Below are 19,551 nucleotides of genomic sequence, written 5' to 3' on the forward strand. Positions count from 1 at the left end.
ATGATTAAATGAATTCATGGATATAGAAGTGTTTCTGAAAGCTGGAAAGCACAGTACAGACATACAATGAGTGGTATTGCTTTTCTTGTTACATACTGCACAGTGCCTTGTATTGAGGCATAGACTTCCACTGATGGAATCTTGGGGTGTTATTTTTCTGGAGCAGTTACCTTGATCCTATTTCTGGACTCCAGGGACAGCCTGGTGCTTCATTGCCTCCAACAGACTCTTCCAGCTGGGGATGGGTTTCCTGGCTAACTACAGATCCAGAAGGCAGGCCAGGTCACTACCTATATTTCTTAACTGCCTGTTAAGCAAGCATGGAGTCCTTTTGGTTTTTCTTAGTTTTCTAATACTAATATTCATTAGAGATATTATCAACAAAAATTCAGAATTACAAGTTAATTTTCCAAAGCTTGCACAGCAAAGGTCTCTGTACCTTCATTGAATTACAGATTTATTTCCTACTCTGAGTTTCCATGTCTTCAATTTTTCTCTCTGCATTCATTTATTCCTTCATCAAACGTTTATTGAGGCCCTACTATGTTCCAGGCACTGGGAATCAAAGGTGAATAAGCATTCTTTTAGGTGAAGTGAAGTGTAATGATGTACCTGGGTTTGTTGTCTCTTCCTAACCCTAATGCTCAATTAACCTACCTCATGCATCTTTGACTATGTTAATATGTCCCCAAAAGTTGGGCAGTGTCATGTGCTCAGAACATCTGCAGCACAGATTGTTTTTCACTAAGCACAGCACAGATATACAGACTTCACACTGATTTCATCGTGTAAAAATGCTTCCTGGCCCCAGCTTCATACACAAACCACAAAGATAGCTTCTATCCTTCCCTTCCTTGATCCATCCTTCACCAAAGCATTTTAGATATAAAGTTAAATAGGGAAGCATGGGGAATGGGACAGAAATCATCCTGACTTCCCCTTGCCACCGCTCCAACTCCAAGTTTTCAAGAGGCATTATTGGAGTGCACCATTGTTTTGGTAACAATACACCAATTTTAAAGTCTTCTCCTCTTGTTACGTTTCTCCTCTCTGACATTCGTCTAATTTTCGTTTCTTTTGTAGGCCGACAGCCGAACGAAACAGCAAAAATATTCAACGAAAGTCTCCTTCAGTTCACAAGAGATCCCTTTAGCACCAACTTCATACCATTCAACAGATGCAGACTTCACAGGCTATGGTATGAGTCTTTCTCTGAGCAGAATTGAATCCACTCATCAAACCTTAGAAAAGGAAGGGATTGTGATGTCCTGAAGAGAGCACTGGACCAAGAGTCAGGAAGCCTGGCTGGCATCCCTGCTCTACTTCCTGAGCTTTGGGACTTGGGCAGGTCACTTTACTTCCAAAATCATTTTTCTCATCTCCACTAGTGGGATTGCCTATTACTTATTGAATATAAAAGTAGTAGAACAAAAAAGGCCCTTAGTAAATGCTACTTGAATCTGAGGCTTCCAGATTATTCTCTAGTCTCTCCAAAATATTGTGTTTAGTTCATGAGTAATGTCTCTTAAAAATCACATTGAACCAAATTGTAGCCTTGCGTATGTCGATGTAATCTATTTAAAGACTTGATTTTCAGTGCTTAAAGAAATTGATAATCACTTTCTCTCTTTGAATTCCTGGATTGAATTATGCCGACTAATGGTTGAAAATAGACCTTCAAAATGAATAATGAGTATTTCCATTTTGCTTTTATGCAATGTAAGTCAGTTTTAAAAGAAGGACTATTTAAAACACATGCTCACCAATGGTAAAGCATAACCCTGCATGAATTTAGCAGACCTGACACCTTTATGGTATTTGCGTTTTACATATTTTTTCATGAATATTAACTCATAAAAAATTTATGAGGCAGGTGTTATTCTTAAGCACTAGATTTTTTACTAAAATACTTGATGGATATGGTCAGCAAACTATGACCCCTGGGTCACAGTTGGCCCACCATCTGTTTTTATATGGTCTGCTAAAAATGGTTTTCACATTTTTAAAAGGTTGAAAAAAATCAAAAGAATGTTTCATGAAAATTATATGAAATTCAGATTTCAGTGTCCATAAATAAAATTTTATTGGAATACTCATTTGTTTAGGTATTGTCTATGGCTGCTTTCACACCATAAGGGTAGAGTTGAGTAGCGGCACCAGAGCCTGTATGGCCTGTAAAGCTCCAGATATTTACCTACCATGTGGCCTCTTAAGAAAAAAGTTTGATGACTCCAATGTAGACCAATTGAGTTTTGATAATATATATCCCATATCTTTACCTCTATAGCACAAATTAATCATCCCACAATTTAATCTGTGGAAATTGTATTCATTCAGCCATCCACTTACCAAACATTGATTGGGGGCTTGGTAGGAGTCAGGCTTTGGGCTGGATTCTATGAGAGAAATAAATACCAAGACTGACTCAGGACTGGCTATAGGGTAGCCAGAGGCAGAAGCAGAGGAAGGAAAGAAATACTGGAAAGATACTCCTCCAGTATCTCTTACTATGTTTTCTCTCCTCACTCAACAGACTAAGCTAGTGATTTACATAAGGAGTATAAACTATTTAAAGCATCCATGAAACTATGACACTGTTTTTATTGGAAATTAGTGAACAATGTAGCATGAAATACATATGTTGCCAAAAGATCTCGAGTCAAATTAGGTTTACGATTTACTAGCCTTCTGATATGGCCTTTTTAAATTGTTGCCGAGGTTGTGTCATTGTTACACAAGAGGCCATTCGATTAATAAATTCCACGTGGTCAGGAGCGGCACCTATATGAAAGCCACACAGTGCCAGTCCCTGGGCTGAGCACCTCAGGCACGTTGTTTCTTTAATTCCTCAGACAGCCTCCTGGATGATGATTACGTGCATTTTTCTGATGACGAATGAGCCTCAGCTGCACCCACTATTAATTTCCTTCTTGTGAACTCACATCCACTTCTGTACCACCCCGAAACTTGTGCCCTTTGGTCTCGAAGACAATGATTATCACTGAGTCAGAGCAGAGCCCTCACAGGCTTATCTAGGGCCTGTGTTCTTTTGTTTTCTACCAAGTGTCAGCAAACTTCTTCTGTAAGGAGTCAAGGAGTAAAATATAAGGCTTGTGGGCTACGTGGTCTCTCTGTTGCAGCTACTCAATTCTGCTGTCAGCGGCCGTAGACTAGATGTAAATGAATTAGCAGGGCTGTGTTCCAGTAAAACTTTATTTATAGACATTATAATTTAAATTTCATATAATTTTCACATGTGTTGAAATGTTATTTTTCCTTGGATTTTTGTTTTTCAACCTTCTGAAATAAAAACCATTCTTGGTCCTCGGGCCATAGTGTACTGGCCCCAACTTGTACAGAGGTCTGTGGATCTCAACTTGGCCCCTGTGCATTAGCCGCAGCTGACCAGCAGATGGGGCCCTTTATTATCAGACCTTTACCAAATTATATCACTGTGTAAGAATCAGTACTCATGATGATCAAGACTAGTTATCAAAAAAGATGACGTTCTCTAGAAAATATTATTTGTATAAGAGTCTCTTGAAACTAACATTTTGAATGTTTGGATTTTTCAGTGGGCTAGGTTTGACTGAGGATGCATATGTGTTAATATTTTTTTCCCCCAGTTTTTAGAAAAACCCAGTCTAAAACAATGATTTTTAAAAGTAAAACAGCAATAACTCTTTTCACAAGCCTTTTCAGTTACGGACCCAGCAATTAATTCTACAGTATTGTGTTTATAACACTTATTTTTTTACTATGTATATATTTGGGGATCATTTTTAGGTGATTGTTATTTTCAGTTGTGCCATACTTTATTGATTAGATCCTTTATACATTTTAATTCATATGATATGCCCTAATTGAAAGTACTTAAGCACTATTTCTTAATTAGTATTTTATAACTGTAGCTCAGCATTTATACCAGTCTTTATTCTCATTATAACATATACCTATATGTACTTAATCATTTAATCAACTTAAATTTTTCCATACCAGTTTTCATGGTATATATTAAGATTTTAAAAATTTCAAGTATAACTAAAATGGTTGATTATGTGGGTTGGTGGTAGCTATTGTTTTAATCTCAAAAGTGTCATAGGAACGTCATGTTTCATCCCCGGGTGAAAGGACAGTAGTGACCCAGCTTTTCACTTCATGGTGCTTGGGAGGAAAAGAGTGAAATGATAAACACATGTAAACGCTGCACTCCCCGAGCCGTGGAGTGTGCGAGCTGAGCTGCATCTCCTACATTCCAGTCATTCTTGTGTTCACTCCTTCTTCAGGTGGTTTCCACGCTCCTATGTCAGTGGACCCTGCCACGTGTCCCATTGTTCCTGGCCAGGAAATGATTATAGAAATATCCAAGGGGCGTTCAGGGCTTGGTCTCAGCATTGTGGGAGGAAAAGACACACCCTTGGTAAGTTTCTAGAAGTGAACTATATCCACGGGCACAGAGTTAGATGCTGAGCCTTATTATGGCCTTGGGTCACTTCTGTGGAAGACTTGGCTTTTTCATAGTATGTAAGTAGATGAACGATTGTTATTATGATCATTATCATCATTGTTATTTAGTGGACTGCTACATAAAAGTGTACATCCCTTACTCCACTTCCTAAATTTAGGCTTGGCTTTATTTTAACCATGTTCACGTCTACTCGTAATTTTTTTTTAATTGGTCTAGAATGTTAATTTTTACTTGGATGATGGATCTTTGATTATTCAGTATTTTGATTGTCACTGGTCAACAGTGCCATTAAAATGTAAAACTTCCTGGGTTTTGATTTACAAAAATGTGATTAATCAATGTGCATGTTATTACTTGAATAAGTAATAACATGCACATTATTCAAAGTTAAACTGCCACAGAGGATATAAAGTGAAGGGTAAATCTCCCTCCTATCCTTTTGCCCTAGCCTTGCCCTTCAACCCCACCCCCGATCCCAACCAGGGCCTCCCCCTAGAGACAACCACTCTTACTAATGAATATGCTTTTTTTTTTTTTTTTTTTAGATGTTGGGGGTAGGAGTTTATTAATTTATTTTATTTATTTTTGCTGCGTTGGGTCTTCGTTTCTGTGCGAGGGCTTTCTCTAGTTGTGGCAAGCGGGGGTCACTCTTCATCACGGTGCGCGGGCCTCTCACTATCGCGGCCTCTCTTGTTGCGGAGCACAGGCTCCAGACGAGCAGGCTCAGTAGTTGTGGCGCACGGGCCTAGTTGCTCCGCGGCATGTGGGATCCTCCCAGACCAGGGCTCGAACCTGTGTCCCCTGCATTTGCAGGCAGATTCTCAACCACTACGCCACCAGGGAAGCCTTGAATATGCTTTTAAATGAACATTTTGATATTTCTTTTGCTCATTTTATTTGGTAAGAAGTAAATTGCATATGCCAGATTTATAGTGAAAACAAGTATAGTATCAATAAAATAATTCTTTACATTTTTGACAGGAATATAATGTTTCTGTGTTAGTACTGTTGGAGGGGGCAGGGAATCCTGTTCTATTTTTCTGTAATGAATATTAGTCCCCTAAGGCACTAGGCAACTCAAGAACAGCATAGGTGGCAGAAACCAGGGTCTTACTGCCTTCTACATGTTTCCTGGTCATGCTCTTCCTCTCTCCTGCTATCCGGACTGATCTAGAGAATCCTATGTTTAGTTTGACCTTACTAGTGAGCCACCTGAACCTGAATGTGCTCAGAGGCTGGTGTTTATTTATTAAAGGATTTTATTTCCTTCAGCTCAATTAAAGTATTGTTAAAACTTTTCTCCAGGGGCTTCCCTGGTGGCGCAGTGGTTGAGAGTCCGCCTGCCGATGCAGGGGACACGGGTTCGTGCCCCGGTCCGGGAGGATCCCACATGCTGCGGAGCGGCTGGACCCGTGAGCCATGGCCGCTGAGCCTGCGCGTCCGGAGCCTGTGCTCCACAACGGGAAAGGCCACAGCAGTGAGAGGCCCGCGTACTGCAAAAAAAACAAAAAAAAACAACTTTTCTCCAGGGTTCAGGATAATTTATTTCCTGAATTACTCTGGCTTGGCCTGTGCAGGCAGGAACTGCTGTGTGTAGCGTCCCGCATGCACTGTGACGTTTTCATTAGCTTGGGTGGAATTGGGAACACCTGGAGTCAGCCAGCTCAGCCAGTTTTAGCTCCCAGCCCTTTCATGGGTCTTTGGCTCCTTAAGGCCCCAGAACTTTTCTACTTTGTTGTCTGGCTTGGAATGCTCTCTGTTCAGCTTTTGTCATTGAGGAAAGGGGCAAACTCTTCCTTAGAAGCTTCCCTTCAAGTGATTTGGTCTAGGTTATATTTTCAAATTGTGTTTTTAATAATGCCTTCTAATTATATGTGATCTGGCCTTTGAACAGTTCATAGAATCACTTCAGCCATCCAGCAAGCTCCTACCATACCAGGAGGTAACACGCCACCAGTAGAGGACCAGACCAGTGTTACCCAGACCCACATGCATCCCAGCCTCTTAGACTCTCTCACCTCCCCTCAAACTGCTCTCTTCTTGCACCACCTACCCACCCATCAAGATTCTGTACCTCCTCCAGGCCCCGCCCCACATCTTCCCTTGCTTCTCCAGCCTCCATGATCTCTCCTCAGCTGATCTGGGAGCTGATGGCTGACCATCCCTCTCCTTTAGCTCTCAGCCATACTTCCTCTCTACAATTCCCAGCTGGGGAAGGTTCCTTAACCCCTCTATTTCCTGATCTATTAAAGGGGACTGTAATACCTTGTAGAGTTACCAAGAGGATCAAAGAGATGACCTTAGCCTGGTGCCTAGTACATGGTAAGCAACTGCACATGACATGTGCCTTCTCCAAGCCTCAGTTTCCACACATACTAAGTAAGCCCAATAATCACAACTCACTTGGTTGTGGTGAGGATCAGAGACTTTGTAAACAGTAGAAAATTTTATGTATATACATATATATCATTGTTCTACGAAGGCCATCAGGGTAGTTTTCAGAGACTGCTGGTTGACCTTGAACATTAGAGATGTCTGCCTCCCATAGCCTGTTGCCTCGTTTTCCCAAAGAGATGTTCTTGAATAGTAAATAAATTGAATTTGTATAAAGTTCTATTTGAAATGAACCAGAGAAATTACGCTTTAAGGAAATTCCTCAGTGAATTCTTTCATAAAGAAAAAGTCACCCTCTGATTTATTTGTTGTAAATATAAGCCTCTTAATAACTGGTTAAAATAAGACAGCATTAGATTTCCCAGAGGGAATTGGAAGACTTTAATCAGCATGTCTGGCCTAGCTGAATGAGTTTGTTGGCTGATTTTTTTTTTTTCCTTTCGTTGTTATCGATTTGATTTTTGCTTTGTGTGGGTTGGTTAGATGTGCCTGTCTGCTCTTGGGTCTTTAACACTGTTTACATTTGTGCTGCTGGCCACCAGCTTGAGGGCTTCCACTGCTTGACATCACCTTCTGCATCCTGCATGAGAGGCTGTTTGAGAAATACTGAGCTCTGCTTCTCTTGCTACCATGAGGCAGCCAAACAAATTCTTTAGGAGCGTCTTGAGGTTCATAATATATGGTTCTGCCTCTTGAGACTACAAATCCCATTGTCCTTGGAAGGATAAGCACCACTTAAAAATGAGAAATGAGACACAGCTTTTATTTCCTAACCTCAGGTACCTCATCAAAAGCTGTAAGTTAGACTCACAAGTAATATATAGGCATGATATTTTGGTGAGGCTGAACAGGAGGTGGGTGGAAGGTGCTTTAACAAAGAAAACCATTGTTTACCACAATGAGGGTCTTTCTTTTTTTCCTTTCCCCCCGCCTGGCTCCAAATTCTGATATGGGACACATAGCCTAATTGACACTCCAGGTCACTTTGTCCAAGCAGGTCCTGGGAGTGCATCCAGCCAACAGGAAGTTAGCAAACAAAGATGAGAGCGTATTAAAGGAAATCATGGGCAGTGTTGAGATCCACTGACAGAAGCACCTTTGCACTTGCTTATTTGCATCCTGATATGCATCCTTATTTTAGCTCTGGTGCTGGGAAAGAGCACATTCTAAGGGCTGGTGATCCTTCTTAAGCATTTGCCCCAAACCACCCCCACACCTTCCCCGCACCCAGTTAGGGTTTCTGTGCCCTCTTTGTTGTGTGTCCAACAGATATTTTTTTGCCATCTTTAGAGGAATTAAGCCTCTGGGACTTGGTCTTGACACCACATCAGTTCTATCTGCTATAAATAGTTTCTCTGGATCCAAGACAGGTGGTTTCTGAGATCACAGAGGGAGATCTCACTTAGCATCTCATTGTATTTGCACCCAGTCATCTAAATAGACCTCTTAAAATACCAAGGTAATGCTGAGGGTGACCCCCTTGGGAAGGTTGAGGAGCACACCTGGACCCAGTCCTCAGTGACAAGCTTTTCTTCTGTTGTTTTAACCATATGATATGTCCCCAGGTCTGCTTTTGGTGAGTGTGGCTCCTCTGATAGGAAGCATGTGTTTGCTCAAAGGCTGCCCTTTGCTTAGTGCTGAGGATACAAAATTGAATGAAATAACCTGCCCTTAAAGAGCTCACACACTCATTTAAGTTGATTCTACTGCCTTTAATGTTTGCGGTCTATATAGGGGATCAACCAATGAAAAATCCTAATAGGGACTGTTAAAATAGGGAATTTCTCTGGAAAGTGGAAAAAAGTAAATCTGTAGTATGAACTTTCTAGATTTAATTAATACAGGCTAGTTTTTATGTGTTTCTTGTAAGCAGGTGTCTTAGTCTGTTCAGGCTGCTGTAACAAAATACCACAGACTGAGTGGCTTACAAACAACAGAAATTTCTCTCTCACAGTTCTGGAGGCTGGAAGTCCAAGGTCAGGGTGCCAACATGGTCGGATGAAGGCGCTCTTCTGGGTTGCAGGTTTCTTGTATCCTTCCATGGTGAAAGGAGCAAGGGAGCTCTGCAAGGGGGCCTCTTTTATAAGGGAACTCATCCCATTCATGAGGGCTTTGCCCTCATGACCTTATCGCCTCTCAAAGACCCTGCCTCCTTTGAGGAGGGGCACTGGGATTTCAACAATTGAATTTGAGGGAGGCACGCAGCCAGGAAACCAGATAAGGCACATTACGTAAAAGAGATCGTATATTAATTAATATTTTTAAGATTTCCTTCCATCCATCTATCTAGCCATCTTTTCATCCTGTCTCCCTCCCGCCCCCTTTTTGGTCTTGGAGTGGTAATTTGCATGAAATCCTGTGGCTCAGAAGACTTGGCATATTCTGCCAAATGGAAGACCATGGACTCTTACTTCTTATGATGCTTGCATCATATTTCTTACGCCTGTCCTGGAATCCCTCAATGCCCCCTTCTCAGAAATGTTTGCTTACTGACTAGAAGTTTTATTTGCAGTGTCCTCAGAAGAACTAAAATATAGCTCTCCAGTGTCATTTATTGGGGTTATTTTATTATCAGCCTTGGGAATTCTAGAGAAGAGAAAGAAAAACTTAAATATTTTATTTAAGCATATTGGCAGACTTGAACTGTCCTTGGGATTGAGCAAATGAAGTGAAGAAAGAATGAGGAGAGTTGCTCCAGAACCCTCACTCTGCATTTTCCTTTCTCTGAGTACCATTGTCAAAGCTCCCAGACTATAGACAGTGTTTCTATTAAACCTAACAGGCAGCATAGCAGAGTAATGATGCTGATTCTGCGGTATCAGAATCCCAGATCTTTAACTGTGGTGGGACCTTGGACAAGAGACTTAACCCTTCTGAGTTAAATCTGCTTCGTCCTTTGTAAAACAGTGGTGACCACCAAATCTTCCTCTTAAGGTTGGAAGGTTGGCATGGAGATTAATTAAGATAAAGAATATTAAGGACTTTTCCCAGTGCCTGTCTACACTGAGTTCAGTTATTATTAATTATTGTTAAACATTCGTCTTAAAGTAGATCCTTTGCTCCCTTCATCTGTGTGTCTTTAGTATGTTTTCTGCATATTGAGAAACATGACTCTGTTTCTAGATAATTAGCCATTTGTTTTTCAGCATCAAACTTTTTTTTTTTTTTTTTTTTTCTTTTTGCGGTATGCGGGCCTCTCACTGTTGTGGCCTCTCCCGTTGCGGAGCACAGGCTCCGGATGCGCAGGCCCAGCGGCCATGGCTCACGGGCCCAGCCGCTCCGCGGCATATGGGATCCTCCCAGATCGGGGCACGAACCCGTATCCCCTGCATCGGCAGGCGGACTCTCAACCACTGCGCCACCAGGGAGGCCCAGCAGCATCAAACTTTTAAAAAGTGATTCAGGTACTGTTCTTAATCCATAATTAATAAACATCATCTCATTTAACCTTCACAACAATCCTATAGGAGAGGGAGTAGCATTATCCCCATTTTATAAGTGAGGAAACCGAGACACAGGTAAGCGAGGTAACTTCTCCAAGGACACAATACTAGCAGTTGGTCCAGTTGGAGTTTAATTAGACAGTCTGACTCAAAAGCCGCACTGTTGGGGACCCTTCTGTAGCACTACCACTCTGTGTCGTCAACCTTCACCTGGGAAAGGGAGTTATCCATCTCACCCACCAGACCCTCAGCTTCTTGAGAACAGACCTGTTTATTTTGTATCTTTGGTACCCCATATAGAGCCTTGCACACTTAAAAATATGACTCTAACCAGCCTTGTTGTACTCACTCTGAATTCCAGCCATGCCAGCCTTTTTCAGTTCCTTTAATGAGTCTTGTTCCCACCTGATGCAAGGCTTTTGCACATGCTGTTAGATCTGTCTGGAGTGCTTCTCTGACCGGTTTTAGCTATACCTAGAGTATTCTGTTCATTTCTGGGCATCATTATGTGGTTGACAAGAACATTGTTGGAACCACGTTATCTCAGGAAGAATTGAACAGACTGGAAAAGGGAAGACCAGGAAGGACAACAGTGACCTTCTGCAAGCATGTAAGGTTATCTCCTTGTGGATGAAGGATGAGAACAATTCAGGTGCTCCCAAGGTGCCCAGTGAAAAACAGATTTCACGTTATTTTAAGGAAGAACTTCCTAAACATCAGCTGACCAAAGATGGCATGAACTGCCTGGGGATAGTGAGTGCCCCATCTCAGGAAATATTTTGACAAAGGCAGGCAGCCACTCTGCAAGGATATTATTATTATTAGACGTTGTTTTTTAATCAAGGAGCAACATTTACATTTATAAATCTCTTTTTCAAAATGACAATATAAGAAAATTCATTCTCCTTCCACCCCCTTTGCATTCCTATCTCACAAATTTCTTAAAACTTCAAAGTCCTGAGTTTTTTAAACTAGAGAATAATGCATAATTATTGTTCTGTTGTTTTGTTTTAGGGAAGCTATTAATTGTTATCACTTTTGGAAAGGAAAGTTCATAAATATGTGTCCTAGTTGCTATACTGGTATTCTTCTGGGTCCGGAGATAAGCTTATCTCTTTGCAAGAGGAATACAGTTAGACTAGGGCAATTGTTTTATCTTTATATTCTTGGTACCATCCTGTTGTAAATGAGGTCAGTGGATTCCCTGGATAGATTGTAAAATTTAGATATTCGTAGTATTAAAAAGGGAATGTCATATTCAGAATCTGGTCATTTCTCTCCAAGTTGCACACCTGTAATTTTTTCACCGCCTATTTAGTACCAGTTTAATTCATTCTTATGAAACAGAAGTTCTCTAGGGCAGGTCCATTAGCAAGAAGCATCAAGATAGAAGGACTCTCCCAGTTGGACACTATGTGGAGAAGTTCTTCCATCTAGAAATTGACGTGAAGAATATCTGTCCTTTAGCTATAACCATGTGTCAGGTTCTGAAGTGACCTGATTTAACACTTCACCATGCTGCATACTATTGTTTAGCTGTTACAGCTTCTGACCATTTAACTGTAGGACTGTGGCAACTTAAAGCACTAGATATTTTTTAAAGTAAGCAGAGTAGAAAACTATTTTACATTTGATTAAGTGTTTTATCTTGCTGTTCTCCTTCAAATGAACTTTGCACAGTCTGTTTCATGAGGAGTGTGGTTTGCTTTGACGTGTAAACCCCCAAAGCCAAGTTCCTTTTATTGTTATTGCTTAAGTCATATATTTTTATACTAAACATCTTATTACCTTAGTTTTATTTTAAATCAAGGCAGAGTTTGCAAAAAGTCCATGAATCACACTGAAAGAATGTTAACGAATAGTACCTCTGAATTTCCAGATTTGGGCATTTCTGATCTTAAAGAATATGACTGTAAGCAAAAATATTATGCAAGCTGAGTAAAATTTAGATAAATAAGTACCAGATGGAACTATAGGGACTTATAAACTATAATGCAAATATTATCCCATTTCCTTAAACCTATATTTCAGTATGAAAAATTATATTCATATTGATAAGTATCAACTTTTTGCTAAATCAGACTTGGCAAAGGAACTCCATTTTAAGTAAATATAAAACAGTTTCTTTTCTGAGCTTGAAGAGAAAGCTTTTCAAAGTCTTAAAATGTGAAACATTTTTATATATTCAGAGCAATTTTTTTTTATTCTTGGCCACGTTGGGTCTTTGTGGCTGCACACGGGCTTTCTCTAGTTGCGGCGAGCGGGGGCTACTCTTCATTGTGGTGCGCGGGCTTCTCATTGCGGTGGCTTCTCTTGTTGTGGAACATGGGCTCTAGGCATGCGGGCTTCAGTAATTGTGGCACGTGAGCTCAGTAGTTGTGGCTTATGGGCTCTAGAGTGCAGGATCAGTAGTTGTGGCGCACAGGCTTAGTTGCTCCACAGCATGTGGGATCTTCCTGGACCAGGGCTCAAACCCGTGTCCCCTGCATTGGCAGGCTGATTCTTAACCACTGTGCCACCAGGGAAGCCCTCAGAGCAATTCTTATATTAGCTGTTTTATTGCTGTGATTTTCATTGCACATTTTAGTTACCTACAAATAGTGTGCAAGAATTTTCAATCCCTGAGTTTGAGTTTTAGGATAGCTTACCTAGTCCGTTGCTTTGACACACACACACACACACACACACAGATTGGTATTATTGCTTCCTGTGTAACTGATCATTTAATCCTTAATTTTTAAAAAAAATTAATTTATTTTTGGCTGCGTTGGGTCTTTGTTGCTGCGCACGGGCTTTCCCTAGTTGCGGCAAGCGGGGGCTACTCTTCGTTGGGATGCACGGGCTTCTCATTGGGGTAGCTTGTCTTTGTTGAGGAGCACAGGCTCTAGGCGTGTGGGCTTCAGTAGTTGTGGCTCACGGGCTCTAGAGCGCAGGCTCAGTAGTTGTGGCGCACGGGTTTAGTTGCTCCGCGGCATGTGGGATCTTCTCGGACCAGGGCTTGAACCCATGTCCCCTGCATTGGCAGGCGGATTCCTAACCACTACGCCACCAGGGAAGTCCCTAATCTTTACTTTTACTTTTATGTCAAAAGAGCCTCTATGTCTATTGCTGATTTAATGCTTATTTATGTTATCTATAGTTTATTATGTGAGAATATTTCAGTATTCCAAAATTATAGGTACTGAACACTGTGATCCATTTTCCTTCTCTTTGAAGGGTTTGGTAGGTGCAAGTCTTCATACCCTACCCCAAGCATATTAGAATAGATGAATAAATTGAGATTAGGATATATATAGACTCTGTTTCTTTTGTAGCAGAGTGTTTATGGGGATTAATTGAAGTCTTGACTGTGTTCTGAGATTCTTAGAAAATCTGTGTTGTGAACTCTGTTTAAAAGGGAGCAGAATAGGGCTTCCCTGGTGGCTCAGCTGTTGAGAGTCCGCCTGCCGATGCAGGGGACACGGGTTTGTGCCCCGGTCCTGGAAGATCCCACATGCCACGGAGCGGCTGGGCCCGTGAGCCACGGCCACTGAGCCTGAGCGTCCGGAGCCTGTGCTCCACAACGGGAGAGGCCGCAACAGTGAGAGGCCCGCGCACCGCAAAAAAAAAAAGGAGCAGAATAGAGAATCCAGATTTTAAAAACTGTGATTCCAAGTATGATAGATAAGGTCTTTTGACTCTTGCTGACTTCCCTTCTATAACTATAGCCCCTTCAGGTTTTCTGAACAGAAACAATTATATATTCAATCTATGAAGTTGGCAAGCAAAACTACATCAATTTGATAATACTATACTTCTTCTTAAGTAATAATCTTATTGTATTCATGGTGGGAAATCAGTACATTAGATGTACTCCAAATTATAAAATTGTTAAATGAGAAAAAAATCATCTTAGAACAAAGGAAATAAGATAATTATTGACTACATTCTGCCTCGGGTCCTGCATGTTCTTAAGAAATATTGAAAGTAACCTCTTAACCTTTCGCTTCTTATGAATCGATGAGGGTATGCCAAATACTTTTTGCATCAAAGAAGGGGAAAAAAATGTTCTTGGTCTGAAAGTAGGGAAGATTAGCTACTTTGCAACTTGTCTTGGATCATCTTTGCATTTTACCTTTGTAATTGGTTCAAAAAATATAGATCCACAAAACACATTGAGTATAAGCATAATAACACATGCCACAGCGTAAGAAAAATGCATTCATTCTTCTCACCCTGGGTTAATCAACCCACTGCCTCAGTGTACCAAGGACAACCAAGACCTGCCTTTGTCCACATGAGTCCTGCCATCTCTATTACAGGTAGCATATGTCTGCATTTCTACCTTTATCAGCTTTCACGTTAGGTTTCCCAGTTTTGTTGTAGTGAAGTAACACCAGGGAAAAGCAACAGGAGGAAGTACATTCAGTTCTTATTCATGGTAATTATGTTATATAAAGTTGCAGCAAATTAATGAATACTAAACCATTGCTTCTAGAGGAAAGACAGGGTTAGATTCCTCCTCCAAACCTCTGGTCACAACATTTTTAACCGATGATAAATATATAACCTTGTTTTATGTGTGTTTCTGATTAAAGGTACTTTATTCAGTACATACTGTTGATTCATTAACATTGAATGGCCAACAGCTCTATAACTCATAATCGAATGAAGGTTGTCTAACACATGTAATTTCTCGGTAAGGCACATAACAGCACAAAAATGCAAAACATGTGGCACTCAGAAGACCCTTTAAGGGAAGCTTGTTTCCAGTATGAGAGCTGAAACAAGAAAGCATAATGTTGCCTTGTTCTACCTCAGCTAGGAACAAGTGAATCAAGCAACTCAAATTTTTCACCACTCTGCTCATGTCCGCAAATTACCATGAATGCACCAAGAGCATTGATTTGGGGAAGCAGGGGAATTTGCAAATACAGAATCCACAAACAGTTTGTTTCAACTTGATTGAAACAGAAAAATCAAAATATTTGAGAACAGGACTCTTGTAGTCTGGTTTACATCTTGTTGGCATTTGGATGGTCCATTGGACTTAGCCCTGAACAGTCCATGACTTGAGAAAAAATAACCTAAAATGTCCTTGTTGCATACTCTTTCTTGAAAAGGAGCAATCAGTTATAATGTAGGATCAGCATTATAACAGGAAAATTAGAAATTTAAAAAATGGACCAAGACTGGTGTCATTCATCCTTAGAGTTGTGAATTTTGATCACTCCAACCTATATGTGTTCCTACCTTTATGTGCCACACGTGCCTCTTAAACCTTAGACATATATATATTGGGAGCCCTCGTTAGCAGTTATCTAACATCTCTTTGGCTGACACTTTGTTCGACATTACATATATAATCTTATTTCATCCTCAAACTCTAACAGGTGGGATTTCTGAGTTCTGTTTTACAGAGACAGAAACACTGGTTTAGACAGTGTTAACTTAATAGAAATATTAAGTTTTGATAGAAATATCACAAACCTATAAGTGGCAGAGCTAAAATCTGAACACAGGTTTATGTGGCCATAGCCAGTACCATTCCCACCATGTGTTGCTTCCTTCCATTGTTGACAGGCTGGAAGATTCCTCTGGCTGACTTGATAAAGCCTGTAGTAGATTAAAATTGACCATAAATTTTGTGCAGCTTTTTCAGATTCCTCGAATCTGAGCTGACCCATTGACTTGCTTTGACCAGTAGTAGTGAAAGTGGCATTGTGTGGCTTCGAGAGGCCTTATAGCTTAGCTCTTGTCCTCTTGAAATACTGCCACCTTGAGAACAAGCCGGGAGTGGTCTCCTGTAGGATGACATACACCATACGGAGAGAGCACTTGGAGGGAGAGGGACCCAGCCATCCCAGCTGACCTAACTGCAACCTCACAGGAGAGCCCAACTGACACAATGTAGAGTGCAAGAACTGCCCTGCTGAGCCCAGCCCAGAGTGCCACCCTACAGAATTATGAACAAACAGATGGTTAGCTTTCATTTTAAGCCACTACGTTTTGCAGCAAAAGATAACTAATGCAGTCCGACCCAGCCCCCATATCTTTCTGATCTCTCTCAGCCTATGAGAGTTGCTTTTCTTCTGGTCTGTCATTTGGAAGGAGGTCTTGGCTTCCCTGGTGGCACGGTGGTTAGGAACCCTCCTGCCAACGCAGGGGACACGGGCTCAAGCCCTGGTCTGGGAAGATCCCACATGCTGCGGAGCAACTCAGCCCGTGCGCCACAACTACTGAGCCTGTGCTCTAGAGCCTGCGAGCCACAACTACTGAGCCCATGTGCCACAACTACAGAGCCCACGCGCCTAGAGCCTGTGCTCCACAACGAGAGAAGCCACTGAAATGAGAACCCCACATACCACAACTAGAGAAAGCCCTCGCAGGAGCGAAGACCTAACGCAGCCAAAGATAAATAAGTAAAATAAATTTAAAAAAAATAGAAGGAGGTCTTATTCCTAAGTGGGGCCTAAGCATCTGTGTGAAACAGAGGCTTTCTCTGCTTTGCTCTGCACACGGTATGGGTTGATCAAGGTCTAAAGTTTTGGAGCTAGAATGACTTCAGAAGTCACATAGTTCAGCTCTGTGCTTTACTGATGATGATAAGTATCATGAACAGAGGGATTCATGCAGAACCCCTTGTAGAATTGGCTACTGCAGAGCTGTCAGAAAATTGAACCCCTCTCACTCCTAGTCCTGGGTCCTTCTTCCACATCCTACTGCCTTTTTTTTAAAAAAACCACTTTTTGCATCAAAGTGCAAATCACATTCTAACTGAAATATAATAGGGAAGCTAGGTTTTTAAAGATGTGGTCACAAAGGATTTGGGATAGAAAAAAAAACATATTCTAAGACACTCCTCCATTTATTTATATAAATACAGTTTGGAACCCTTCAACTTTGCTAAAAGTAAGATATTTAGCAGTTGTAACCCACACTTTCTTTTTAAACTTTCTTTTTAAAGTTGTAACCCACACTTTCTGTCTAATGGCAGTAGACATCACAAATCAGTAACTTAATACATCTACATGTGTTTTTCAGCATAGAGTTGAATGTAGTTTTGGTTTGCACATTTTACTACCCCCACTGTATTATCACCTCTCATTGGTTTGGCTTTCCTGCTGAGAAAGTGGTCTACTGTATAGAAGACATGTCTTTATGATTTCTGAGCAGTGACAGCCATAGAGGGGAACTTTATTAAATGATGTTTAAAAGTAGCATTAATCCTGTAAGGCTGCAGATCTGAACCACAGTTTCTTCCACAGGGACAAAAATGCCCATTTTATATATAACATTTTAAATTCTTCTTTTAGTCCTCATAGGTCTTTCTTGTTAGGAGGGATTTTTTTTTCCTGTAAAGCAGGAAAAAAGGATGTAACACTCTTTTTGGATCATCAGTAAATATGTTTTCCACCTAAATGTGAAATTTAATGTGAAACTTTTATGTGGTTAAAATGTCCCTTAGGAGTGGGTGCGGGGGCTTTTATGAGTATGACAAAAATTGGATTTAATTCCAGAGCAATCCAAATTAAGTAAAACGTGCCTTCAAGCAGTAAAATTAAACCATATATACGTAGTCCTTTATAATAATGTCTATTATACAATTCTTTATCAAAGTTTTGCCCTAAAGTGCTTGTTAAAACAATCCACTGAATACCTAGAAATGAAAACTATAAAATCTCTTTCTGTGGAAATAGTTCACCCACACTGCTTATTGGTATCCTTCGGTCCACAGGAGAATCCTTAGTTAATTTTTCTAACACATGGCTTCTTAAAGTGTTATAGGCCTATTGTGACAGCAATAAAATTTCCTTTTGCTGAATGATTGGTGTGTTTATGAGTTACTTTATCTACTTGTTGGCAGCTTGAACAGTAAAGAAAATGGTGATTGATGGGCTAAAGTGTCTGATGACTCTGACACTGCCTAAGGATACATTACCACGTGTTGTGAAATTCTTTTCCAGCAATTCAGAGTTTAAATCCCCCTGGAGGTGTTTGTGATTTTTGTGGGGCTCCATGATAATTAATCCCTCATACTTGGCCTTTTAAAATTGCTCTCCAAGCTAAAGTAAATCCTCTGGAAATTCAGATGGATTTAATATCCATGTGTGATGGGTATTTTGGTTGTATATCACTTTTACCATCAGAAACTTGTTTTGGTTACGGTAAGATTAGGACATACTAACCCTGCCAGCTTCCTCTTTCTGGGTCATTTTGATGCCTTTTTCTATCTCCAGCGAATTTCTTGATGATCATTTAGCAAACATTTATTGAGCAGGATACATGAGCAAACACGTATCCTGCTCAGCACCAGGATACAAGGAGGAGTTGGGAACAGTTCCTGTCTGGAAGGGTTCCACTGAGGGCAGGAGGTGGTATAGGAGCTAGATCCATGAACAAGCTATCGTGATACTGTGAGTTCAATAATGCTAAGATATAGTAGTGATCCACAGGACAGGTTGATCCACTCTACCAGGGAAGAGAGTCAAAGAAGGTTTCATAGAAGAGGTGATGCTTACCTGGCTCCAGCAGAATTTCATGAAACAAAGTAGGCAGCAGATAAAAGAAGGCACGACCTTCAAGTATTTGGTGCCCTTAGTACTTTCCAAATATAGATATATAGACTAACTCTGTAAAAATACACAAGAAACTTAATACTGTATGTTTCTGATTAGGGGAATTGAGTGAAGGACAGGTGCTGGAGAGAAACTTCTCAGTGTATACTGTTTTGAGTCTAATACCATGTACATATTTTATCTATATTTTAAAATAAATAAATACTTATTCTTTTAGGAATGCGGACATTAAGACAGTGGTTCCTTAAACAATATGATGAATTGGCTAGCCAGCTACTGCTTCCTGGCTCTCTATTTTTTTTACTTGTCCTTCATTGTGGAATAAAGAAATTTTTTTCAAGTTAAACATGTTTCAGATATAGACTGGTGAGGGAGAAGTTTTTAAGCAGAAGATTTTCCTACATCTCTGAAATCCTGCCTTACCCGTCTGCTTAGGGAAAACCCATTGTTTGAGAAACTCTCCAACTCACTGATCAAATTCTTCTCTGGCTCTAGAGTTGGCAAATCAAATGAGTAACTTAGAGTTTCTAGGGGACACTGTTGGTCTTACCTCAGGCAGTAAGTAAACAGACCATCTTACTCAAATTCCTGTTGTCCCAGTGAAAGTCACACAACTACCAAGAGGAAATTACTTTTTTATTATATGTCATTCTTGTTCATCTATAAATGATTCTCAGGTCTGCCATTA

At 40.6% G+C, this 19,551-nt stretch overlaps 1 protein-coding gene across 3 annotated transcripts in view; it reads left to right on the forward strand.

Moving 5' to 3' along the window:
* PATJ (PATJ crumbs cell polarity complex component) overlaps positions 1-19,551 on the forward strand; it is a 380,458-nt gene that overhangs the window by 310,258 nt on the left and 50,649 nt on the right. For 2 of the 3 annotated variants that reach the window (XM_060089886.1, XM_060089884.1), the window contains exons 33-34: positions 1,084-1,198; positions 4,287-4,420. In XM_060089886.1, coding sequence (XP_059945869.1) covers positions 1,084-1,198; positions 4,287-4,420 — 249 coding nt within the window. Of the gene's footprint in view, positions 1-1,083; positions 1,199-4,259; positions 4,421-19,551 lie in introns of all 3 variants that reach the window. The other variant, XM_060089883.1, reaches the window with a different exon arrangement.

This window comes from Mesoplodon densirostris, chromosome 2 (genome assembly GCF_025265405.1).
Source record: "Mesoplodon densirostris isolate mMesDen1 chromosome 2, mMesDen1 primary haplotype, whole genome shotgun sequence".
In the NCBI taxonomy this organism is placed as follows: domain Eukaryota; kingdom Metazoa; phylum Chordata; class Mammalia; order Artiodactyla; family Ziphiidae; genus Mesoplodon; species Mesoplodon densirostris.